This window comes from Myxocyprinus asiaticus, chromosome 47, assembly GCF_019703515.2.
Source record: "Myxocyprinus asiaticus isolate MX2 ecotype Aquarium Trade chromosome 47, UBuf_Myxa_2, whole genome shotgun sequence".
Lineage (NCBI taxonomy): Eukaryota > Metazoa > Chordata > Actinopteri > Cypriniformes > Catostomidae > Myxocyprinus > Myxocyprinus asiaticus.
This window is the reverse complement of record NC_059390.1, coordinates 21127658-21155630: the sequence shown is the minus strand read 5'-3', so window position 1 is coordinate 21155630 and position 27973 is coordinate 21127658. Positions and strand designations below refer to the sequence as shown.

General features: G+C 37.5%; 1 protein-coding gene and 1 long non-coding RNA gene across 6 annotated transcripts in view; one reads left to right on the top strand and one right to left on the bottom strand.

Moving 5' to 3' along the window:
* LOC127436493 (inactive histone-lysine N-methyltransferase 2E-like) overlaps positions 1 to 27973 on the top strand; it is a 60733-nt gene that overhangs the window by 5349 nt on the left and 27411 nt on the right. For all 4 annotated transcript variants that reach the window (XM_051690689.1, XM_051690692.1, XM_051690691.1 and 1 more), the window contains exon 2: positions 14720 to 14904. In XM_051690689.1, coding sequence (XP_051546649.1) covers positions 14834 to 14904 — 71 coding nt within the window. In that variant the 5' untranslated portion in view covers positions 14720 to 14833. The remainder of the gene's footprint in view (positions 1 to 14719; positions 14905 to 27973) is intronic.
* On the bottom strand, positions 3437 to 27963 carry LOC127436498 (uncharacterized). 2 transcript variants are annotated; one of them, XR_007896415.1, is made up of 3 exons: positions 26906 to 27963; positions 11184 to 11330; positions 3437 to 7719 (listed from the first exon to the last, which is right to left on the bottom strand). It is a non-coding gene; the product is annotated as an uncharacterized LOC127436498 (long non-coding RNA). The 2 variants fall into 2 exon arrangements; XR_007896416.1 differs by lacking the exon at positions 26906 to 27963 and adding an exon at positions 18573 to 19299.

Genomic DNA, 27973 nt, shown 5'->3' with positions numbered 1-27973 from the left:
GATGATGCTGCAAAAATGTAATCTTGATCTTGGATGGGAAGCAAGCAGGTGACTGCTCTTGCATGAACCGATAGCACATCATCAGGGGCTTCGGTTATTCTCTGCAGATCAGCCGTGGGTCAAGCCATCATGCTGCGTTGCAGTGCTAATATTTATACACATTTTATCATTACTTATTTGTCTGGTTTTTAAATTAAGGGGTAGAGGCTAGAAAGGAATAGTCCTGGGTTCAGCACATGTTGAGCACAATTGCGGTTACAGAAATTCTGTACAATGAAAGTGAATGGGGCCAGCCCATAAACGTTTAAAGTATGGCTGTCGATTCAATTAATCATGCCCTCCGACCAGTGCATAAGTTCCACAGTAAGGAATGTTCCAACCATCATAGCAATTAAAGCTTGATACACCACCCTGATGTTTTTGTGAATTTGTGGCTGTAGGGGGCAGTCAAGACAACTCCAGCTGTACAGGCAAGAATGAGCAAGAATTATAATATTTATTATATTTTATAATTATTGTAATTATATACTAAATTATCTTTATTTAGGGCCTTTTCTCAGTAAATATTGATATATGCAATTGTGATTAACTTGATTTAATTAATCAGCACATCATGTAATTAATTTGATTAAACAACTTTAATCGATTGACAGCCCTAGTTAAAATATAGCCTACACTGTTTCAAAAGTATAGCCTCACAACTTAAACATTATATGTTTCAACATAGTTTTGTAGGGCTGGGACGATTCATCGACGTCATCGATTACAGAAATACGTCGATTTGCATAACATGCGTCGGCGCGTCGCAATGGAGTAATTAAAATGGCAGCGCCCGGTTTAAGTATGAAAATGTGTAAATGTCCAGGATTCGGCTTTAGTTGCATTATGATGTGCATCTGGTCTAATACTTCATTGTGTGTGTGCATATATTTGCATTGCTTTAACCCCTCTTTGTAAGTCCCGCCTTCTCGCACACCAATTGGTCAATTATAAGAGGCTTGCAGCAACTATTGGCCAAATTCCTGCCTGTCAATCTCTCCGTGAACGCGCAAAGCGCTGTTGTGTTTGGCATCAAACAGTTGCTTGACAGTAGCAGCAAATGACAGCTGACTGGAAACAATGCCCAAACAAAAGTGCAAATTTACAGAAGATTTGCACAAAAAATTCCCATGCTTTCGTCCAGGTCGAGATCCGTGGGAAGCAGAATGTATGACATGTAATGCTGGCACTTATGTGTCAGCTGCTAATAAAGGTGCAAGTGATTTAGAAGCACGCATTAGCTTTGCGAAGCATAAAGGGTCAGCAAAAGGTGAAAGTTCATCAGGTAAATTAACGGACTACTTTCTGCGACCAGGTAAAATTATCACATTGCTTCATTTTCCATGGCCATTCAAAATAATAGTAATAGTAAATGAAGGTACACTCATGGCATCAAATATTTTATTTTAGTACATGGTCAGTCAAAAGAATGTTGGACATTTTTATTTATTTATTTATATATATTTATGTTATGCTAATAGTCTTTTTCACTGTATTAAAGTTTGCATTCATAGTTACACTGTTTTTTGTTGCAGAATAATGCCCTGCAGTGCACACAATGTTTCTTGTACATTTGTTTGTGTTTAAGAGAGGATGATTTAATAAAATATTGAAATATTAATGAGACAAGTTTTGTATATTTATTTTGGGTTAATTGTTATATTAATCAAGTAATAATTATAAAAAATCTTTAGTTGTTAGATTAATCGAAAAAAAAATAAAATAATCATTGGGTTCAGCACTATAATTTTGTTCCGACCAGTCTGGCCATTCTCTGTTGACCTCTCTCATCAACAAAGCATTTCTGTCCACAGAACTGCCGCTCAATGGATGTTTTTTGTTTTTTGCATCATTCAGAGTAAATTCTAGAGACTGTTGTGCGTGAAAATCTCAGGAGATCAGCAGTTACAGAAATACTCAAACCAGCCCATCTGGCACCAACAATCATGCCACGGTCCAAATCACTGAGATCATATTTTTTCCCCATTCTGGTTGATGTGAACATTAACTGAAGCTCCTGACCCGTATCTGCATGATTTTATGCACTGCACTGCTGCCACATGATTGGCTGATTAGATAATCGCATGGATGATTGTTGGTGCCAGATGGGCTGGTTTGAGTATTTCTGTAACTGCTGATCTCCTGGGATTTTCACACACAACAGTCTCTAGAATTTACTCAGAATGGTGCCAAAAACAAAAAAACATCCAATGAGCGGCAGTTCTGTGGACGGAAACGCCTTGTTGATGAGAGAGGTCAACAGAGAATGGCCAGACTGATTCGAACCGACAAAGCCTACGGTAACTCAGATAACCACTCTGTACAATTGTGGTGAGAAGAATATCATCTCAGAATGCTATTCTGAGATGCGGGTTGGTGCTGTTTTGCCGGCATGGTTGTGGCTGATCGGTGTATAAAGTCATGTAAAACACCATAAATGTTTTTCTTTATCAGAGTTTGGTCATAAAAACGCTTTCGCATTGCATGTAAACTCCTTTGCCGGCATTCTTTCTTACTAATCCAATTTGTGCAAGTGTTGTTTTCATACTGTTTAAATTTTGACTTCGAAAGACGTCATATGACCCGATGATTTCAAACCTCATGTAAATGCAGTTTTCTTGCATTGTCAGATTGTTTAAATGAGCTGAAGTTTTGTAGTTATCAGCGAAATGGTGTGCATGTAAATGCACTCATTGATGTGTTAGTGGTGTTTTTTTTTTCTTGTTTTTTCTTGGCTGTGCAGCATTGCTGTCTTGAATTGTAGGACAGACTGTCTGTGGTGCAAACTTTGGCAGCCATTGCTGAAATCATGGTCTGAGACATTTGCCAACCACATGCTTCGTCCCCCTTTTCCCTAATGACACCATGTTGCTGTGGAACCAGACAGTTCGCCGAAGCCTCAAGATGGCAACATAAAGACAGATTTTTGTCATCACTGATTGCTTAACAAATCATTTTAAGTTTGTATCGCACATTCTATGTGTGGAGAAAAAGCTTTCGCTCGTTGTAACAGCTTGTGACTAAGCTTGCGTGCAGATAATGAGAGGAGCAGATAGTGTAAAGTACAAGCTGTTTCCTGTAGGTAGTGGTCCAATCGCTTGGCGTGTAGTGTTGTGACATCACTATGAAGCTGTACAGCTGTATGAAGAGGATGGAACATCAGCCTGTGCTCATCAATACACAGTGTACACCTCCAACTGCAACTCTAGAGAGCAAAGATCCATGCGTAGAAGAGAGCATGGATGTGCCAGAATATTGTGGATAGCTGCTCTGTTGTAAAAACCAGGTTTTAAGTGCGTTAAAGGAATGTTCCAGATTCAATACTAGGTAGGCTCAGTCGACAGCATTTGTGGTGTAATATTACCACAAAAAATCATTTTGATTCATCCCTGTTTTATTTAATTATAAAGATGCAAAAATCACAGCTACAGTAAGGCACTTACAATAGAAATGAATGAGGCCAGTCCAAAAACACTAAAATACAAATGTTAAAATTATAGCCACAAGACATAAACAATATACAGGTTAACATGATTTTAGTGTGATAAAATTGCTTACTAATACTGTTTGCGTGAACTTATATTTACAATATAACAATTTTGTTGTCATGACGACAACACTGATAACCCTGTAATCCGGTGAAAGCAGAATGCTGGTAAATCCCTGATATTATCACACTTAAAGCATGTTAAATTAAAAACAGAATGAAAAAAGAAAGACCTAAACTTACACTATGATATTATAATTAGCCTTTTATATACATACACTTCCTCTATTACTTTCACTTGCCTTCTCATACTAAAATTTCAACATAAGCGAATGAAACATATTCCACTCCATGTCAGACATGCAACAAGCATGAACAGTTTGGCAGCCACAGTATTCTTCATCCTGTCTCATACTCTGTCAGGTTGTCATGTCACACTTGTATCCTAGCCAATGGCTTGTGTGTGTGTGTGTGTGTGTGTGTGTGTGTGTGTGTGTGTGTGTGCGCCTCACTGCGTGTGGGTGACTCGGAGCTGTGTATATGTGAGACCATGGGCAGTGTCTGTTTGCTCTGTGTGTTGACAGAGGGATGGAGAAGTGCAGTACTGTCCTCAAGAGAGACAGAGGTTAGAAAGAGAGAGAGGCAGGTGACACAGAATTGTAGTCTCGGGTGACGCATTTACGATCGCATTGCGCACACACTGAGGGATACATACGTGCCAAAATAATAGACAAACACGCTCCATTCCGAGCATTAGATATGTATCAATAAAATATTCCGATTGATTAGCATTGCTCCAGAGATGTCAGCCACGGTCATCTTTCACTTTCATAGCAATTCAAACAGAAAATTACAGAATTTTCATTTTTAGACGAACTATCCCTTTGAGTATATTGGTAGTTTTCAGTGCTAAGGTAGATCCACCGGGAGGTCTGTTAATGCCGTAACGTCACATGAGGGATGTGCAGGGAGGTTGCTCAGGTAACCTGTTTTTGTTCTGCTGGCTGTAACTGAGCTCTCTCAACGAGCTCTACCTACACGACAGGTGTCCCGTAGAAGAGACTGGCAAAGTGTATTAGCATATCCTACTTATCTGTAGGTATTAGTGTTTTTGTGTTTGTGATGAAATAGTGCGAGCCAGGCATGAAATCGATCAAATAGCTTTGCCATAATGAAGTCTGAGTGGCCCGGACTGTTCATTTGGCCTGTGGCACGATTGCGACAGACTGATGCACACATCTCCAGATATACATAATCTAACTGTGTCCTAATCAGGCATCACATTATAAAAGCTACCCATGCAACATGTATTAGGGTACAACGGGGCTAAAGACTCTGCAGGGTAAAAGGCTCCATTGATTTGATTTTCTACCAAAACACTAAATAGCAACAAAAACTACCAAAGCACTTTCCTAAACACCTGTTTGTCACTATACACTGCAGAATATTTCAGATCCATGAGATCTTTGTGTGGTGTCGAAAGGTTGATTTTGTGGCAATTTGATCTAAATTTTATTTATTTATTTTTAAATAACGCAAATTTATGTGGCTAATGAAAATCCCTGAAATTATCATTTGAGACATAATACTAATTTAACATTTTCACTTTTGTTTAAGGTCATTAAATCAAACATTTTTCAGTAATTGTCCAATAACTGAAAGGATAGTTTTGGGGTGAAAGCCCCACTGTTGCAGGGGTTAAAGGCACCTGTTAAACACAATTTTTATGGTTGACTTTTTCTGAAGTAGTTATTTTGAGTAAGTATTATCTTAATTTCTTACTCAAAAAAGCATCTTGCTGTCTCAAAATTATTTGCATTAGTTGACTAATTTTGCCCTTTAACTATTGCCCCGGTATCTACATGATATCACTATAAACCCCATAGGGGCCTTTTACCCCAAGTGAGGGAGACTTTTACACCAGATGTGGGGTAAAATGTTCCCTCACCACCTTTTAAAAAAAAAAAAAAAAAAAAAGAAAAGAAAGAATTTTAATCGAAACAACCTTCCATTATTATTTCTTTTCACACAAATGATGTTGCTCCATCAATTTTCAGTAAAAAAAAAAAAAAATATAGATATATATATTTACCTTGATACATTTTGTGACCAGAAAAAAGCTAATACCTGCTGTATTTGTTGTCCTTCCTTCAAATATTTGATTACGCTTTGTCATGTGTACTTGTACAGATGGATGAAGACTGTAGCTCAACTCTGCAAACACCCACTGTAGCTCGATTATAAAAGTGCGTGGGAAAGATACTACAAAAACTGATTAACAAGGTGAAAGAAAGGGTTAGGGTTCAGTAAACTTTATCTGCTTGTTAGTTTAATTTTTTATTTTTTTTTGCTTATAACTAAATGAAAAACACTCTAAAATACAGAGGATGCGCATCAATTATTTGTTTATCGTCAGTCATCCTTTTCTAATTTAAGAATGTCAAGTACCTCCTGTCTGACTTGGTTGAGGTGCACTCTTGCCAACCACTTGGCAGACTCTGTTGCGCAGGAGCCATTAACTTCATTAACGTTTGTTAGAGAGACCAACATAAAATAACAGGCCTCAGACACGTCCCTAGCGTTGAATCCTTTATGTAATGTTCAGTAACGATGCTTCTGTAATGTCTTCAGGCTGCCCCCTGCCCTTTTAGGGCTTGGTATCGATACAGAATTCCCAATTTGATTCAATTCCGATTCACATACTCTTGATTTGATTCTGATTTAGATTTGATTTTGTTACCAATTAATTTGGGTATATTTCAGTTATATAATCCACTTTGCTTACCTATGAAAGAAATTCTACAGGGAACCTTGTAATCTGGTACATTACGAAAATATTAATACAAAAAAATAAAACAGGGCCAAAACTGTGTAGTTCTGTTGCAATATATTTATCAGGTATGATAGTCAACACAACCAAAACTGAAGGAAATTTTAAAGTAAAAGATCGATGTTGGGATTTTAACTATCAATATTGGGATCGTTCAAATGTATATCATAATTAATCATAAAATCGATATTTTTACCAAGTCAAGACTTATTTTTGTGTATTTTAGTAGTGCCAGAATGACTGTATATAATCAAAATTGTCATTTTATTTATTTATTTTTTTTAAATTTTTTTTAAATGAGTGGTGCCTGCCTTTGCAAAACTCGCAGCCATGATGTAATGGTGCTCTAGGTGGTTGCCAGGATGTTACTATGCGGTTGCTATGGTGTTCTGGGCCAGTGCTAGCTGGTTTCTTGCTGGCCCAAGTCAATAAAGCCCACCCCTATGATATTCTGGTCCCTAGATATGACTTGGGTCCCTCCTTCAATAAAAAAAAAGTGTATTATCTTTTCATTTCCATCACACACAAATACAAAGTCTGATCAATTAGGGAAGTACAAACACACTTCTCAGTAAGCTGCACAATTCGAGATATCATTCATGTTTGTAGCACAAATAGTGCGAATTAAGTTACATCAAACCTCAAACCACAATCATGAGCAAAAGTAAAAGTGAACCTTGCCTTTGCAAGCACCGCTAACAACACAGATTCTTTATTCAAGTATACTTCAGTAACACACTCTTTTCAACAGATAGTGCTAACTTGTGGCTTTTGTCCTCCGATCTTGGCATATTTTTCACACAGGATGAGACACCGACAAGGTGATACAACCTTGTCCCTCATACATCTTTATCAATGACAGTCAGGAAAAGCTCTCGGCGTGTGTTCGTTTGTGTAAAGCCTCATAGCGTAGCGTAGGCTGCGATGACTCGGCCAGCAAGAATGGTGTGAAGTCACATTGCCAGGACCTGGAGCACAGAGCTTTCATTTGGAATCCTGCTCTATTTCCATCTCTCCCCTCTGAAAATCAGACAGCAAGCCTGGAAGACAACTGTGGGAGCAAGCGAGAAAAGCAACGGGCAGAGAGAGAGAGATGGAGAGAAAGAAAAAAAACATGTGTTGACACTCCTACATGAGTCTGTGGGTTTCCCTGCCTGCTGTAGCGAGCAGCCGGAAGGAGGAGCTTCTCATACAGCATCGAGTCCGTTCAAAGAGAGGAGGAGAAACAAGGGGGGAGTTGGATTCTGGTGGCTGTTTCTGTGCCAGTTTATCCCTCACCTCCATTCCTTAGAGAAATAGATGGATAATTTGGGAGACAGTCTGCAGGCGGTGGAAATTGTAAGGACAGGACGTTAGAAGGGACCTTGGAGAGAGAAAAGGGGGGGATATTTGATGCTTTGCTATGTCCTTTAACCCATATTGGGTGAATCTCATAAAAACATCAAGAAACATCAGGGATATATTTTACCCCCAAATTGTTGCATTGTGTCATTATTTTCCCCCTATGTTATTGTTATAGTAATGCATAATAAATATTATTTATTAGAGCTTGTTATATTGATACAGATTTCCTGGTTCAATTATGATTCACAAGCTCTCAATTCGATTTGGATTCTGCTACGATTTTATTCAAATTAGATTCATTTTGGTATATTTCAGTTTTAATGTTCTCTCTTAGGTAATGCTGTTAATTATACAGGTTAAATAGAACCTTCTGTCTTGGTAACGTACTGAATCAAAATATTAATTTGAAAACTAATGCAGTTCAGTTTCTATTTATTTAAGAGGCAGAATAACCAATGCAACTAAAACTAAAGTAGGCTTTAAAGTACTTGTAAAAGATCTATCAAATAAAGATTACGATTCATTAGAAAATGTTTAATTTTATCCAGCCCTAGTATTTAAATTTATTATAAAAAAAATAATGTAATTATTTTAGTAATTACAGGGTTCAACATTAAGCATTGTCATGTGCTTGTCCTCAGGACAAGTAAATTAATCATTCACTTGTTGGGGTAAAAAAGTTACTTGTCCGGAGAGAAAAAAGGACATTTAAGTTACATGCTTAAAGTTTCAAAGAATAAAAATGGTGTATATCTTTCTAGAATTTTGACCGATGCCCAACCTAATAGTGTACCTATGTAATCAACTCCATTCTCTGCTATAGAAATGTAAACTGCACTGGTAGGGGAGGAGACTATTGTCTTATGATAATTATTTTGTTACATATGGTAGTCAAATAAAGAAAAGCCTCCATCACCATCATTTACAGCAGGGATGCTCATAGTTCTATGGAATGAGATCTACTTTTTCATCATGTTATTGCTGCAAGATCTACCATAAAGGCTATACATTATCACAATACCAAAATGTCAGTAGTCAATAGTGATATTTGACGATTCTCAATACCAGCTTCAAAACCACAACAAATAATAACACTAATATGTTAATTATGGAAGAATGGTTTCAAGTTCTTAAGTAATTATTCAAGACTAGTAAACAGTCTGTAATAAAATAACAATAAAATCCAGCAATGAATAGAAATAGATTAAAATAACAGAATGTGGCATCAGGGTCATGGTCAAGCGTCTCTCCGGAGAGAGAGAAAGCGGTAAGGGCGCTTGCACCTGAGCTAGATTATGTCTAACACCTGTCTCTAATTTCAGTGAGCACGGGAAGAGCGGCATAAAAGAGCCACACTGCCAGCAGACGAGGAGAGAGAGACTGGGTCCCCAGAGTTATGATTGTGAAGCTAAGAGTTTATTATTGTTAAGTTGCAAAGATTGTAAATTCTATCACGGAAGAACTTATTATTGTAAAGTTGAGAGCAGTGTGGTCACTAAAGAAACCAACCTGTGAGTAGATCAACCTGCCTCCCGCCCCCTCATTTCCACGGAACATTTACACTGGTGGTTCCGATGTAGGCCAGCGAGGGCTCGGAGGATCTCAGCCAACTGGGAGGACTCTACTGGGCGACTTCCTTCCATCTTCAAGCAAAAAAAAATGTTCCCGGGTTTCGGCACCAGTGTAAATGTTCCGTGGAAATGAGGAGGCATAACTCTGGGGACCCAGTCTCTCTCTCCTCGTCTGCTGGCAGTGTGGCTCTTTTATGCCGCTCTTCCCGTGCTCACTGAAATTAGAGACAGGTGTTAGACATAATCTAGCTCAGGTGCAAGCGCCCTTACCGCTTTCTCTCCAGAGAGATGCTTGACCACGCCCCCGCTGCCACATAGAACAAAAAATACAAAGAAACTTCAGTGCTTTTTTTTTAACAGCTTTAAAAGTTTTTAACAGCAGTATCAAGTATTCAAGTAAACATTCAGAATGAAATGCAACATAAACTACTACTGGTCTTTACTGCACGATTATAATACATTAATACTTTTTAAAGCTACTAAAGTTATTCAGTCAAGAGCAGTGAGTGTTTTCTCATTTTCTAGTTATGGTTGTTTGATTATAATAATGACACACTAGACGGCAGCAGGTCTATTATCTTACATTTATACTTACAAGTCTGACATTTTAATACAAATCTGCTTTTTATCCGCTGTTTACGTTCACTTTAGACATCACTCTCTGTGTTTACATGAATACCTCACCAAGATGGGCATTTTGGCAGAATTTTGAAATGTATTTGACCGTTCAGGTGCGCATTAGCGCAAAAAGTTCCTGAACACACGCACATGTTCAGCGTACACACATACGCATTAATAAATAATTATTAGTTATTATTTTATTTAAAATGTCAAGTGCAGTTGTTGGTATACATCATGGTAGTATTTGTTCTACTGTTTTTAATTTATGTTGAGATTAATTATTTTTTAAATATATTTTTTTTCCAGACTGGATGGTTTTCATATTGAATTTTAGCAATGAAAATGAGAATGTTCATTATGTGAAGAGAATTACATAACATATCACATGGGGGAGGGGGTTCTTAATTGTCAATAAAATAGCCTAATTATTGTGGCATTATTAAAATAATGTCACAATGAGTAGAAAAATGTGAAATCCTAAAAATAGCAGAATTGTCTTTATGAAAATATAATGTCATATTTTTCCTTTTGATTTTGTGGTGAAATAAGTCCTGGACATTTCAGAGTGAGATTCACTCTTTTAGTGCTTCTATTTTTCTTTTTATTCTTACATTTTAAAAGGTTTGGAAAGCTGGTTATCTTTTCATTGGATCTTTTAATTCTCTCTCTCTCCTCACGGGCATTTAATTGGGCTCATATTCCGCAGCCTCCCCCCTCCGTTTCCCACTTTTCTCTCCTCCACCCCTCCCTTTCCCCTCTGAGTGTAAAGGGTTTATTCAGGAAGTGCAGAGAGGAGGGAAAGAAGTCCGGGTAGGGCAGGGAAAAGCGCCCCCCCAACCCCATGGGCATGTCGGAGGCAGTAGTCTGAACGCTCGGATTTAGCCAGGAATGCTCTACTGTACTGCATTTTTCCACACCTCCTCTGTATTTCTTTTTTGGGGGGGGGGGGGTCTGCTGAATGTGTGTTTGTGTGTTTTGGAGGAAAGAACGAGCGTATGTCTGGCCATTCAGAGGACATATGCGAGGGGAAGGGTGGTTATCTGTGTGTACGGAAACCAGCGCACATGCGTGCATTCCTGAACAATGACGGCAGGATTGCCCTTCTGTGGCCAAGAAGAACAGACACTGTGAGAATGGCTCGTTACAGACGACAGTACACTTTTGGAGGGATATAGTTTTATTACACAAGACAATGTTGTCCCTCTTTTTTCCCTCTTCCTGTGTATGTTACACAATTGTAAAGAGGGTATGGCAACTTAAGCTGTGTTGCAAAACTTAGTGAGATTCATACCTTGGCAGCATTTTTAGGTGTCAAGGGTGTGCTCCTGAAGCGAAGGCTGGTTCAAAAGGAAGGCAGCATAAGCTGCTGCCTTTAGATACCTTCTTTTGGTCAAATTTGAAGGCAGCATTTCATGTTTTCTTCACAGGAAAGACAATCCTGAAAATAATAATCAAAATAATGAAAATAATCAAGCATTCAAATACCAAGTTCAGTCTAATTAAAATTGGACTATATTACCCAATATACATGTGTGTGCACTGTGAAGCATCCCATGAAGGTCCAAGACAGCAAGTCAGCTCACTAGGTTCTGGAAGAGCTATTATTTCCTGTGCTTTTTCAAGAGCTGTGAAAGTCCATTCATTGTTCACAGCAATAGCCTATAAACATCTCCAACATCTCAAATCCGTTCCTCTTACGAAAGAGACCTGACATGTCCTAAAAAGGGAGAATTGCACTGTCGACAGAGCAAATCACACGCTAACACAAGGCGCATGTCGTCGAATTCCTATTAATTAGCCTCGAAGCCGGCAGCTGTCATCCCGGCGAGGCTCTGACCTGCTTTATTAGCCTCTCTCTCGAGCCCGTATTCTTTACATTAGTCGCTATGGCTGCAGCTAACTATTATTTTGTTTATAGATTAATCTTTAAATATTCCTTTGATTAATCAGGATAAACAATTGTATTTCCTGTAATTTTTTTAAATGGATTAAACAAACATGAATGATTAAGAGCATAATGATTCACTTGTCTCACGATTTGATTTATGATACTGAATTCATGATTTGATACTTACATTACTTAATACAAAGCCTGAATCAAGAGAAGTTAAGTTTGAATGTTTGTTTTTAATTACTTTTAAGACATGCAAAACAGTTCCTTTGCTTTACTTGTAAAATTTGTAAAGGGCAAAATGACTAATCAGGGACAGAGTAAAAATCAGCCCAGCACAAGGCAATGGTGACATCAGAATAGAAATATGAATAACTCTGCTCAGCTAAAAAAATACTAAGCGATACATGCGGTAGTTTAATATAGTACAATATTCTGTGAACTTGAATTTTCTCCCACACATTGAAGAGTCACTACCGTACTTTCAACGCGAAAATTGGTCCTTTCGCGCTGATAACATGCAATAACTTGATGTGGGGAAACCATCTAAAACACTTTAAAACCTCCAGACATTGACCTCTAAGAGAAACAACTCAAAGCATTGTCAACACACCAGATGCAGCGACTGGTCCACATTAAACTGTATACTTATGATCGTCTTTGTTTCTAAGTGTTTATAAAGCTTTCCCATGCACTGGGAAACTTGGGTCATGTTTTTTCCGCTTCAAGTTGTCTCCGGCCAAATTATGCAAACACATTTTTCACTACTGTAATGTGACTTGACTGATGGAGCTTCTCCATGCACTTCACACATGTTCAACTAATTGATAATGAAATTTGTTTTGGATAATTTATATCGATTTTATCAGTTAGTTATTGCAGCACTATTGGGCACACACAGATCATCTCATTTTAATGCAGTAAATTACCAAACAGTGGAATGGTGATATGCCACCTTCTACAGGCATGTTTGTGCGTCTAAAGGGGGCATGTTAAGGCTGGTCAAAAGCTGGACAGGGTGTGTTGTGTGCAGGCATGTCAATTCATGTTTCATTTATCTGAGGTGGAGATCTGAATTACATCCCTGATAGATTGTACGATACTCATTTACTCTCTCATCATGGTTTCTACAGACATGGGAAAACGTCAGTATATCAAGGAAATAAACATTTGGAACCGAATAAAATCTTAAGACAAAGTATAGTTCATTCTTCCGTTTACGCTTTGTCTCATGCTGACTCGAATTTTCTAATGCGTGGACTGTCTGTTTTTCAGAGGCATGCAGCCTCTTTCTTGACACGCGGACAATCCGTGTCTGTATGCTTCATCGCTGAATGCTCCTCGGTTTGACTTTACTAAAGAGTATTAAAAAGCATTCATAGGGCTTGCGGTTAAAAAGAGTACACTTTGAAAAGCTAGGGACATGACTTTGCGCAAGACATACAGGCACGTGGAAAAGTATACCCTAGCCTTTAGTCAAGGAAAGTTCTAAAGTAAATATATTTTTTCTACTTATGCCCTTTCACAGGCTAGATATTGTTCCTGTGTTGAGTAAAACCCTCCGCTTTGAGCAAACCTTTCTTTTGAGTTGGTTCTTTTCACTGAATCGAACCAGTTCACAAATTTATCTAGGTGATTCATTAGCAAATCAGTCTTTAATTTGAATGATTTTAAAAATTCTTATCCAGTAATCACAAATAACTAGAAATGTCATGGAAAAGTAATGGAAATTCATTGGTCAAAAAGTGTGGGAACCCTGTCGCTTTCTTCGTCCATTTTTTCTCTTTGTGTACGAACGGTCTTGCCAAAATCCAAGTTTCATATGTTGTCTGTATGTTCCATCATCTGGCCCCTCCTCTAATCCCATTTATTACCAAAACACACACATGCTTTAATTTCTTTTGTCGCCAATCTGTTTTTTGGTCCAGGGGAAGTGTGTCAGTGTGACATATTTAACCCCTCTACTTGAAAGCGCAGCATCTGTTTGGCTGTCTTTAGCTGTCCGTCAATGTCAAATCCACAGAGCTCCTGTTTGTAGTCTCTCTCCTCGACACATCCAACGCTTAATCATTAATCTCTCAGCTTTTTCTCTCCACCATTACACACATTAAATCCTCTCTCCTAGCACAACACATTTGTGAGCGTGCATGTATTTGTTTGCGCTCGGGGTGTGTGTTTCCAGTGGTTGAGAGCAGAAAATATAAAAGGCCGCCTCCATGTTGTATTTTCTCTCTCTCTCTTCCTCCACCACATTCATGGTGGCTTTGACTGAGCATACAACTGCTCGCCCTTGTGGTCAAGCAAAGTCACTGCGGCCTGTTGCGTTGTTTCTGTGAGGGTCAAGCTTTGCTATTGGACACTTTTTTGACATAGAGTCTTCACTATTTACCTCTCTGTCTTATAAAGTTGCTACATATTCAGTCATTCAAAAACTGCGTATGGGAAGCCGTTTTAACATTTATTTCTTAAAACTTACTAGTAAGTTTTAAATTGGAAAAATATACTGGATGCAATTGAAATAATCGAAAGTTCTACGAAAATAAAATTATACTTGCCATAGACCACAACACCAAAAACGAAACATCCGAAAACACAAATCCTAGTGTTTTAATGTTTATCCCTTAGAAATTAAAGAAACAAACTATTTTCATATGCTGTTCCTGTTAACCAGAGCCCTTGATGTCCGCAAATAGGATTTAATGCCTCAGGGGTGTCTCATTTTTGTGCCATGAATCATAGCTGCTCCTTTGAAAAAGAGTAATTTCCTGTTTACAATTCTAGCTTTAATCACCCGAGTTTCGCAGTAACTTAATATGTACTCTCTCCCTCTTTGTAGTGCCCACCGTGAGGTTACATTGCCCTATTTGTGTACTATCATACCTTGGGTCTGGTGGAAAGATTAACTAACATTGTTTTTCCTCTCTGTGTCCTCACAGGCCTTGTGGATGCACTTAGATGTGTGCAATGAGTGCTGTGGCTGACATGTCTCAGTGTTTTGGATTGCTGTGCTCTGGACTCAGTAGGACAAGAGACTCCCAGCACAGAACGTCATGAGCATAGCCATCCCAGTTGGGGTGGACACGGCCAACACCTCTTACCTGGATATGGCTGCAGGCTCAGAGTGAGTCTCTCTCTCCCTCTCTTTCTCTCTCTCACTGTCTGTCCTTTCACATTGACTCAGCTCTACTTTTTGTTTCATTTTGTTCATTTTCTGGTTGCATCAGTGAAGAGAAGATGCTAGTAGATTTGTAATTTTTCCTGTCTGCCACCTGTCATCTCAAAAACTTCCGTTCTCTTTGACTTCATCTCTCTGCTTCCTTCATACCAGAAAGCATGTAGTATTGCATCCATATAAAACATTTGGTTCTCCTTGAAGGGATAGTTCACCCAAGTTCTGCCATCATTTACTCACTTTTATGCAAATTCAAAACCTTTTCTACGAAATTCAATAATTGCTGGAACTAGATCATGTACACCAGATGCCGACCGCTTCAGGCTTCCAAAAGTTTTTACTATCAGGTGAAAGTCCCCCACTATGTGCCTCATGCCAGAATCCACTGTGTCTGAAGCGTATTTTATTGGATCGTGATGGTTTTAATTCCTTGTGGACATTATTTTATTCATCTGTCACTTTTGAGATTTTTTTAAAACTAAATCAAACCAGATTTAGTTTTAAAGTCTTTATCCAAAAAAGATTTTAAATGCCTTATAATAGGTTTTTAACAACTTTTATTACATTTTAACCTGATTTTCGCCATGGCAATAGACGATGAAGTTGGCGTGTCACTAAATCACAAACAAGCAAATGTCTTTCTTATCAGAAAACACGTTGTATTGCATCCACATAGTAACATTCTGTTGTCTTTAAAGGAAAAGCTTAAAAATTAAAGTTCTGCCATCATTAACTCTATTTACCTTCATATAATTCAAAAACCGTATGCTTTTTGTTTTCCAGTTGAACACAACAGTTGTTCAGCAGAATTTCCAAGCTAATATAAAAGGTCAGTGGGGACTGGGGCTGTAAATTTCCATAAATAAAAAGAAAGCAGCATAAATGTAGCCTGTATGACTTGTATGTTACATTTCATGTTTTCTACAGCCATATGATAGTTTAGTTTGAGGAACAAACTGAAATTTAAAGGGTTACATGTGTTTGAGTGGGTAAAAGAGTGGGTAGATGATGATAGAATTTTCCTTTTTATTCCATGAATATTACAAAATGTATCATGAAAATTGACTTTTAATCTGCAGTTTGGTATTTTAATTTGTTGAATCAGTAAGGCCCCTTTTACACCTTGAATTAACATGCCTTCCGTATCCAGAGAGTATCTGGATATTCTTTAGCTGGATTGCATTTACACCTTGCAGTCAAATGCATCTCCACTGTGATCAGATACTGATCTGAAAGTTACCCACACAAAATGGAACACACGACTTGCATATTACATATTACAGGCTATCTTTTAGTGAAGTTTAAAAACATAAATAACTCGGATGCTTTCCATCACTTTGACCATCAGGGTTTTTCCATCATTGAACATATTTTGCTAGCTGCCAAAGCTAAATTTCAGGTCGCTGAATCATATAGTGATTACAAAATTGGAGAGGGACGTGATTGAGTGGGGATTTAAGGAGAGAAACGAGATATTCAAAGTGTATTCCAATGAAATAATTCATGTGATATTGTTCTGTGACAAGATTGCAAGACGGCAGTGTCTGTTGTGTTCACATTGTGATGGCAGAATAAGCAGAAAAGGGCAAGAACTCACAATACAGCACTTTAACAGCGGATGACTTTACCGTAACCTCATCACATAGTTGAGCACTTGCGTCGTTATATTCCAGATAACGAAAAAGCTTTTGCATTTACACCTTTGAATGTGGTCAAAATCTGTTCCTGACCACCTTCGAAAGTCCGAATGTGGTTTCAGTGATCCTGGTGCATTTACACCTGTCATTTAATGTGGTCAAGTGCTATCTGATAGCGATCTAATCAACGAAAACGCATGTTAATGCGAGGTGTAAATGGGGCCTATGGAAGTCTTGCTCATTCAGAAGATTTCTCCCACATCCTGTTATTTTCACCACACAAACACACTGCTGTTAAATGCCTAATGGATTTTACACTGTACAGTAGTGGCCAAAAATATTGGCACCCATGGTAAATATGAGCAAAGGAGGCTATGAAAAAAATCTGCATTGTTTATCCTTTTGATCTTTAATTTTTTTTTTTTTTTACAAAAAATCTAACGTTTAATTGAAGTAAAACATTTGAAAGAGGGGAAATATCTCATTATTAAATACATATTTTTCTCCAAAACACGTTGGTCACAATTATTGGCATCCCTAGAAATTCTTATGAGTAAAATATATCTGAAGTATATTCCCCTTAATATTTTACATTTTTTAGTGCACCTGGGTGACTATGAACATGAAATTGTTCAGCCATGACCTCCTGTTTCACAGGGGCATAAAGAGGTAACACACAGGCCAAATTCCCTTAATCATCAATCACAATGGGTTAGACTAAAGACTATAGTTCTGATGTGCGGCAAAAGGTTGTTGAGCTTCTCAAAATGGGAAGTGGCTATAAGAATATAAAATATAAAATGCCCATTTCCACCATCAGGGCAATAATTAACAAGTTCCAATCAACTGGAGATCTTAAGAATCGGCCTGGAAAAGGACGTGTGTCTATATTGTCTCCACGCACATGAGGATGGTTCAAGTGGCCAAAGAATCTCCCAGGATCACAGCTGGAGAATTGCAGATATTAGTTAGGTCTTGGGGTCAGAAAGTCTCCAAAAAATACATCACCACAAGGAAAGCTCAAAAGGATAAACAATGCAGATATTTTTTTTCACAGCCTTCTTTTCTCATATTTACCATGGGTGCCAATATTTTTGGCCACTACTGTACACTGTCAGTTGATCCATACGGCAGACCCCTCCCCTCTGCAGCATGCACTTGAATGAAAGTCGGAGCCCCATCTCTGTGCCCTCGTTGCCATTGCCTCATCACTGTGTGTTGCCATGGTGCTCTCGCCTGCACTGTGCAGGGCCCGTTGTCATGGCGACCGGCTGAATGACAGCTGGACCCTGGAGCTTTAGCCTGCTTAAGAGGCCGTACTGCCGTGTAGGTTTACGTCCCGTCTAGGTTTGAGTCTTTGTGGCATCCATACGCCTGCTTGCATGTGCATATTTTTTTCTACAAGACTCTAACAAGCTTTAGGAAAGATCTTCTACTATCCCTTTTAACAAAAAAAATAAGAAAAACACCACATAATATAAAGAAATGCAGTTGATATATAATTTATGGGTGTTCTCACACAGTGGTCTTCCAAACAGATCTTATCCTACCGCATCTCCTCCATGGCACTTTACTTGTTCCTGACATTACTCCTCAGTCAGGGTCAGCCCACCCTGGGCCTGTGGTAGAGGTTGCCATGGTTACCAGGCATTGTGCATCACCCTGATGTCAACAGACAGTCCGTTAAAATGCCATTGGACCTGAAACGGCTGCTGTAATCCCTCTAAACCTTGCCTATCCCAAGATAGGGCTATTTTGGCACGTTTAAGGTGACTTGCATTAACATTAGACTCATGTAATGTGTATGTGATTGTATATGTATATAATAAATGGCAAATCTGAGCCTTTGAAAGTGAGCTGGCTTTCAACAGGTGTGTGAGTGTTTGTGGATTGTATCTATTACAAATTAAGCTGTCTCTGGAGCTGTGGGCTATGATTAGCACACACATACCCGTTACATCTAATTGGAGCTTCAATTACCGTAGCACTGTCCTTTTCTTCTCTTCATTTCATCTCTCTATGTTTGGCGCACTGCAGCCTGCTTCTTTTCTTTCCCTCTTGTGCCTGATGTTCATTCTCTGATGTCCTCGCTATTATTTTGTTGTACAAAATACAACAATCTTTCCCTCTGATCTTTTTTTTCTTGACCCGCTGTAAAAAAGTGATCTAAATAATGTGGTCTGTTGTTGGGATATTTGCTATTTAAGGCCGTTATTACCCATTTTTGCACAGACCTTCAACCCCATAGCATTCCACCCCAGAACATTTTTAATGTAACTGGGTTGAATCAACATCGTACAAAATGTTTACTCAGTAATGTTATCTGTTTACATTTTATGAATATAAATTTAAAATTTATTGTGACAGGGTTAAAATAATGTTGTGCTTTTGGATTATGATTAGCAATGAGAAATAGCAGTTGGTACTATGTAGGGATGTGCAAAACTACAGTTGAAGTCAGAAGTTTACATACACTTAGGTTGAAGTCATTAAAACTAATTTTTTAACCACTCCACGGATTTTATATTAGCAAACTATAGTTTTGGCAAGTCATTTAGGATGTCTACTTTGCGCATGACACGAGTAATGTTTCCAACAATTGTTTACAGACAGATTGTATCACTTTTAATTGACTATATCACAATTCCAGCAGGTCAGAAGTTTAACGTTAAGTTTAAGTTAACTGTGCCTTTAAGCAGCTTGGAAAATTCCAGAAAATGATGTCAAGCCTTTAGACAATTAGACAATTAGCTTCTGATAGGCTAATTGGAGGTGTACCTGTGGATGTATTTTAAGGCCTACCTTCAAATTCAGTGCCTCTTTGCTTGACATCATGGGAAAATCAAAAGAAATCAGCCAAGATCTCAGAAAAAAATGTGTGGACCTCCACAAGTCTGGTTCATACTTGGGAGCAATTTCCAAATGCCTGAAGGTACCATGTTCATCTGTACAAACAATAGCACGCAAATATAACCCCCATGGGACCATGCAGCCATCATACCGCTCAGGAAGGAGATGCATTCTGTCTCCTAGAGATGAACGTAGTTTGGTGTGAAAAGTGCAAATCAATTCCAGAACAACAGCAAAGGACCATGTGAAGATGCTGGAGGAAACAGGTAGACAAGTATCTATATCCACAGTAAAATGAGTCCTATATCGACATAACCTGAAAGACCTGAAAGGCTGCTCAGCAAGGAAGAAGCTAATGCTCCAAAACCACCGTAAAAAAAAAAGACTACAGTTTGCAAGTGCACATGGGGACAAAGATCTTACTTTTTGGAGAAATGTCCTCTGGTCTGATGAAACACAAATTTAACTGTTTGGCCGTAATGACCATCGTTATGTTTGGAGGATAAAGGGTGAAGCTTGCAAGCCGAAGATCTCCATCCCAACCGTGAAGCATGGGGGTGGCAGCATCATGTTGTGGGGGTGCTTTGCTGCAGGAAGGACTGGAGCACACACAAAATAGATGGCATAACGAGGAAGGAAAATTATGTGAATATATTGAAGCAACATCTCAAGACATCATCCAGGAAGTTAAAGCTCGTCGCAAATGAGTCTTCCAAATAAACAATGACCCTAAGCATACCTCCAAAGTTGTGGCAAAATGGCTTAAGGACAACAAAGTCAAGGTATTGGAGTGGCCATCACAAAGCCCTGACCTTAATCCGATAGAACATTTGTGGGCAGAACTGAAAAAGCGTGTGCGAGCAAGGAGGCCTACAAACCTGACTCAGTTACACCAGTTCTGTCTGGAAGAATGGGCCAGAATTCCAGCAACTTATTGTGAGAAGCTTGTGGAAGGCTACCCAAAATGTTTGACCCAAGTTAAACAATTTAAAGGCAATGCTACCAAATACTAACAAAGTGTATGTAAACTTCTGACCCACTGGGAGTGTGATGAAAGAAATAAAAGCTGAAATAAATAATTCTCTCTACTATTATTCTGACATTTCACATTCTTAAAATAAAGTAGTGATCCTAACTGACCTAAGACAGGGAAAGTTTTCTATGATTAAATGTCAGGAATTGTGAAAAACTGAGTTTAAGTGTTTTTGGCTAATGTGTATGTAAACTTCTGACTTCAAATGTACATATTTTCTGTAAAATTTTATTGGTTTAAGGTCATGTCCACCAGAAAGCGATGGGCATCGTGACTAGGGCTGGGTATTGATACTGATTTCCTGATTTGATTAGATTCCAATTCACAAGCTCTCAAATCGATTCAATTCTGGTTTCGATTCAATTCGATATCGATTCATATGGGTATGCAGTATTTCAGTTATAATGTCCCTTTTGCTTACATATAAAAGAAATTATCTCCCAGCTTATGCTGTTAATTATACAGGGAATCTTCTAACTAGGTACATTACGAAAATATTAATTTTACAAATTATATTTTATTTCATCGATTTGGTCACATAAAATCAACAAATCCATGTTTTTAATCAATAAATAATATATTATATTTCATATTATTTTTTGTTACATGTTTATCGTTTAATTACATCATTTGTACTAATTACTGGTATTTACCTTGGTTTGTTGAACACATGCTAAAACCGGTAATGTGTCTTTAAGAAAACCGGCAGTTCTGTAAAGAGCATCTGTAAATGAGTGCATATAAACGAGAGAGACTCGAACGGCTTTATCTCATCTGTGCTGTGTGTGATTAGAATTAAATGTTTCTTTTTTTTCTGCTTCTAAACTACACAATCACTACTGAGTGAAATGTGAACATTTACCAGCCAGTTGTCAAATATAAACATTTTAGTCACATAGCGCAAAATTTGGTTCAGATGCGAGTGATTTCCTCTTATTGTAGTGGAGAGTTGCGCATAGAGTAAAAGATCGATCTTGGGAGTTAAGAATCAGTATCGTGATCGTTCAAACGAAGATCGCAATGCATCGGAAAATAGATATTTTTACCCAGTCCCAATCGTGACGCTGCAACCTAAGACATCCATCAAGACAGTAATTGTCTTTTGAAATTGAATGATATTATTGATGACTGTTGATTTGTTTCAGAAGCAATGCTTTGATGGTGCTTTAGACAAGGTTCCCACGCGTCCTGGAAAACCTGGAATTTTGCAGTGCAGTTTTCCAGTCATGGAAAAGTCATAGAAAATTTGAAAAATACATCAATGTCCTGGAAAATAATTATTTGTCCTGGAAAATATTTTAGTATAATAAAACTGTTTGATTGTGTGGCTGACAAAGTTTCTGTTACATGTAAAATTATTGATATAGTGCAAAATGTTTTCATTCCAACGCTGCTGTAGTGTTAACAACAAAAATATTTGAGTTGTAAACATTAGATAACAATGACGGTTGGAGCACAAAAAAAAATAAAAAATTAGAGAATGAATTTACACCCGAGGTGGTAGCGTGGTGATGATGCAACCTTTACACCTTGGTATGTAGATTAATTTTCAATAATTCAATGATCAGAATCTGCTTATACCGCCATCACATGTAGGGCCCTATGATTTAAGTGGCATTAGCTATAAAATGTGAAATGTCAATGAATTTGACATGTTTGGGACAAAAGTGAATTTTTTAATGCACAATTAAAGCTGCACTACGTGAATTTGCAGAATAATACATTACTTATGTCGTGTTTCGACACTACTGCTCTGGTGGATGAATCTCATGATTTGAGGTTACCTGGACATCGCCTGTGTGATCGTGACTGGAGATATTCAGAGCCGGAGTCATAACGTGCTATTTTCATGTTGATATTATTATGTTATATGATTAAACATTTAAAACTTAAATATTACTTGCATCGATGAAGATAAATAACACCCTTATTTTCATATTTTGAATGAATGAATTACACTTTTCTGATACTACACTCAAAGTGATTTTACATAGAGAACAGTGGACTTTCCTGAATCACCCCCAGTTACAAGTATATTTTAATATGATTATTCAAGTGTTTTATCTACTATTAATGTTTGTATTGTATTGTATTATCAGTTTAAGAGGTGAAACTCGTGATACTGCTGATTCGAGTTTAATGTAAAACTTCATTATTTTTACATTATTAATCTTGTCAATGAAATCAATGAAGAAAACGTTTGTTGATGAAAGGCTTTTTGATTTCATCAACAGTAACGAAGACGAGACAAAAAAGGCGCATCATGAAGATTATTAAATGATTTTATTAAAGAATACTGTTGACAAAAAATATGACGATAAAAATTAAACTGCAAGATATAAACAGAAGAAGAAACATCTTGATAATCTGTAAATAGAAGAAGATATTAGATATGGATTCATTTAATCCATTAATCAGTTGTGTTGGGCATTTCTCCGCTTGAGCTGCGTGAGTTTAACTTGCTAACACCGGCAAAAATAAACGCCTTAAAATAGGGTAAAAACCTCATTCAAATGCATCCTATTTATACATGAGATTCATCAATATATCCACAACATTTATGGAACAACTTACATCTGCATAACGAAACGAATGAACATGTGAACTTGAACTAAATGATGCACTAGTCAGAATATGCGTAATTTGTGTTGCGTAACTTGTGTTGTGAATACTGTTTCCATAAGAGACACGCTACACGCAATGTAATATACTTTCACGGAAAATTAATAAGTCACTAAAGCATGAAGAATTCAGAGTACAGGCTAACTTCTAAAAAGTTGCTAATACTTCAGCCTATTCATTATTATTTCAGGAGCTCAGGTTTTTCACAACAAGGACAGTAGGCCATTGTACATATACATGTACATTTAACTGTGTGTTTGATACATGTTTACATTAGAAAATGTTTATAAATGTTTTTTCTAAATATTTGAATATTTGATTAAAGTATGGTCTGTTACAGTTTGACACCTTTTTGTCTATTTTGCACGTCATCAAGTAAAAGACATTTTCGTTGACTAACATTTTATGTCATTTTTGTAAAAGTGACTAAAATTAATGAATATAACATGACGAAATATTGACTATTTAAAGGATCTTTTTGTCAAAAGACTAAAACTGTGACTAAAATGAAAAAATGAACACAGCAGTTGAAAAAGCAAGTGAATCTGTAGGTCTAATAAAACTGTAAACTAAAAAAATAAAATGAGCAATAATGGGGATAAAATATACTTTTTTTAAACATGAAAATATGTAAAAAAAGAAAAAAAGAAAAACATATTAGTAAACATGCACACTGACTTCCCCTGACAACGGATCGTGATCAGTAAACACGAGTAATGTTCGATTCATAAAAGCATTACCCCTGCCAGACAAAATATTGTATCCAATTCCAAGCATTATAGAAGGCCAAACAGATCACAAATAAACATCCATCCAGACTGCAGCGATGCCATCTTGAACTGTGTGATTGTGACTGACTGAACTGAACAGCGTCCTCAGCCGGAACACGTGACAGCTGGCACTTCTTTCCTGTGTTTAAGGACATGACGTCATGACGCAAAGAAGAACAACATGAGCCAGCGATTTCACACCAAATCCAACCCAACAGCTCAAAATACAAATACAAATCGTGACCCTTAGATCTATAGCGGCAACGAGGAACCCTCAGTAGAAGTTGATCAGAAGACCTGAGCGCTCTGGTTGGGGAGTAAGGGTGTAGAAGGTCACTGATATATTGGGGCATGAGACCAGATAGTGCCTTGAAGACAAAAATCAGAATTTTAAAATCAAACCTGAATTTCACAGGAAGCCAGTGTAGAGATGCTAAAACCGGGGAAAGGTGAATCAAATCATGATCATCACGTGCTCTCTGTATGTGTGTAGTAGATGACAGTGAGCAGAGCACTCTGAAGCGTGCAGCACATACAGACTATATATTTATTTGAATGAAATCACAGCTTTTTGGGGTTTAATAATCATACTGGGCCATGTGGAAAACTAAAGAATAAAGAATAAATTCAAATACAATAAATCGCTAAATAAACATCAGTACTGTTTAGTATCAGTCAGTTGCTGACCATTAAAATAAAGAATAAATAAAAATAAAATAAATAGCTAAATAAACATCAGTACTGTTTAGTATCAGTCAGTTGCTGACCATTAAAATAAAGAATAAATAAAAATAAAATAAATGGCTAAATAAACATCAGTACTGTATGTTTAGTATCAGTAAAATGCTGACCATTAAAATAAAGAATAAATTAAAATAAAATAAATATCTAAATAGACATCAGTACTGTTTAGTATCAGTCAAATGCTGACTGTTTTAATACTGCCAGTCAATTAGGGGCAGGTTGTAAAACAAGAAGCATTTACACCTGCAGAGTCAAGAGATAAACAGCAGCAGCGGTGTTACACCATATTCTGCTATACAAGTTCAGGGGAAACTTTCAACGGTGGAAAACCAGACTTTTAAATATTACATTTTATAAATGCAACGACTGGAATTGTTCGGGTGAAGGGGGTACCAAACTGTGAATCCTGAACAAACAGTTTGGTGAATACATGTTTACATGCTGACAAACAATGAAAGTAGCTACGTGGTTAGCTAGTTAGCTATAAGCTCGTTGCCACGAAGAGTAAAAGAAGGGCGTTGTTTATTTACTTTCCAGCATTGTGTCTCACCAACTAACAACATAGCGTGAAATCAACACTCAACAGACACAATCCTCCACCACACTGTTGTTTACTGAGCTGCAAAAAGATGCTCTGTTTACCTTTCAGTCTGATACATTACTGACTGCACTGACAAACAATAGCTGGCTAACAGCAAACAGATGTGATAAACATGAGTGAGGAGTTGTCAGGGACAGGGTTAATGTTATATTAGTTATATTGAAAAGGGAAAATGATGGGGTCATTTTTTATTAACTTTCCAGTATGTATTTAATAAACTAGTTAGCAACTTACCGAGAAGACACCACTTAACTCCGCACTGTCTGCAGAGTCACCGTCAGCTCAGCTCTGTAAACAGTGGAGTCGGAGCGTGCTCTGCTGGACAAACTATGCTATGACACCAACTCAAGCATTATTTTCTGCATTATATGTTCTGAAAAAAAGTTTTCATATCTGCGCATATCGGTAAACATATACGCCGATACCAACATATCGGTGAAAGGCTAATATCGGCCGATAATATCGGCTGACCACTAATTTAAATGGACACATGAAATGGGAAAAAAAGATCATGTTTAATGTAATTAAATAATAATGTATTAAAGCAATTTCTCACATCTGTGATGTTCTGTTGTGCAGCACTTTATTTGATAAAAATATCTCCAGTGTTGTTTTGGATTATGCTGTGAGGATTTTGTAGAAAAGCAATTTGATAAAAATAATGCAATATTATGTTTAAAATTTTTACTAATTACAATAATTATATTTTAATTTGATTAAAGTTGTAAATTTATTTGATTAGACACCATTTTGATGATGAAATTTAATTAAACTGTCGAATATGGAATTGTGAAAAAACAACCCTATAATAACCACAATTTTAATGACCTCTCGTGTGTTAAATTTTACAACCACATGGCACATAAAATGTCCTGGACAATTGTGCCTTGAAAAGAGCAGGATCCCTGTTTAGAGACACGATCAGAGAGAGGTTCAACAAAGTCAGACAGTTGCTGTTAGCATTATTTACAGTATGTGTTTCCCCTTAGGATAAGTCCACGAGCCTGCAAGTCTGGACCCATATTTACGCAAGTTGGTGGAGTAATAGTTTAAAATGACCGTAGAATTATTATAGATGGGTTATTCATGTTCACCTTGTCATGTGTGTGTTTATTTACTGGGAGCTTTTGACACTTGAAGCGCTCAGAAAATTACTTTCACTATTTTTGTTAAACATAAACACCAATAGAAAATATAAACATATCTAACAGAACATACATGTCACAACAGGGCTCCAGATTAACAAATAAGAGTTCTACAGATGGTGGCACCAACACCTGATTTGGTAGCAACAGCCATCAAACAAAGCGGAGCTGCTTGAATTTTGCACCAGGAGTGGCATAAATTCACCCAACAGCAATGTGAAAGACTAGCAGAGAGCATGCCAAAACGCATGAAAGTTGTAATTGAAAATCAGGGTTATTCCACCAAATATTGATTTCTGAACTCTTCCTAAGTTAAAACATTAGTATTGTGTTGTTTAAAAATAAATATTAACTTTTTATTAGCATTATTCGAGGTCTGAAAACACTGCATCTTTTTTGTTATTTTGACCAGTTGTCATTTTTCTGCAAATAAATGCTCTAAATGACAATATTTTTATTTTTAGAAATGTTGTCAATACTTTATAGAAAAAAACAAAATGTAAATTTTTGCTCTCTTACACACACACATGCCACTCCAGAACCTTCACCTTTTTCTGCTGTAACCACTGGAGGGTCAACTTGGCCTTGTGCTTAGGGTCATTGTCGTGCTGGAAAGTCCAAGAGCGTCCCATGTGCAAATTGTCTGCCTGTATTTTCTGATAACATGCAGCATTCGTCTTGCCATCAATTTTCACAAGATTCCCCGTGCCTTTAGAGCTCACACCCCCAAAACATCAGTGAGCCACCACCATGCTTCACAGTGGGGATGGTATTCTTTTCACTATAGGCCTTGTTGACCCCTCTCCAAAGATAACGCTAATGGTTGTGACCATAAAGCTCTATTTTGGTCTCATCACTCCAAATTACAGTGTGCCAGAAGCTGTGAGGCGTGTCAAGGTGTTGTCGGGCATTTTGTAACCGGGCATTTTTGTGGCATTGATGCAGTAAAGGCTTCTTTCTGGCAGCTCAACCATGCAGCTCATTTTTGTTCAAGTATCGTCGTATTGTCCTCCTTGAAACAACCACACTGTCTTTTTCCAGAGCAGCCTGTATTTCTCCTGAGGTTACCTGTGGGTTTTTCTTTGTATCCTGAACAATTCTTCTGGCAGTTGTGGCTGAAATCTTTCTTGGTCTACCTGACCTTGGCTTGGTATCAAGAGATCCCTGAATTTTCCACTTCTTAATAAGTGATTGAACAGTACTGACTGGCATTTTCAAGGCTTTGGATATCTTTTTATATCCTTTTCCATCTTTATAAAGTTCCATTACCTTGTTACGCAGGTCTTTTGACAGTTCTTTTCTGCTCTCCATGGCTCAGTATTTAGCCTGCTCAGTGCATCCATGTGAGAGCTAACAAACTCAATGACTATTTATACACAGACACTAATTAAAATTTAAAAAGCCACAGGTGTGGGAAATGAACCTTTAATTGCCATTTAAACCTGTGTGAGTCACCTGGTGTGTCTGTAACAAGGTCAAACATTCAAGGGTATGTAAACTTTTGATCAGGGCCATTTGGGTGATTTCTGTTACCATTATGATTTAATATTTTCAAAATAAAGGCCAACATTTCACCATTTCTGCCAGGGTATGCAAACTTTTGAGCACAACTGTGT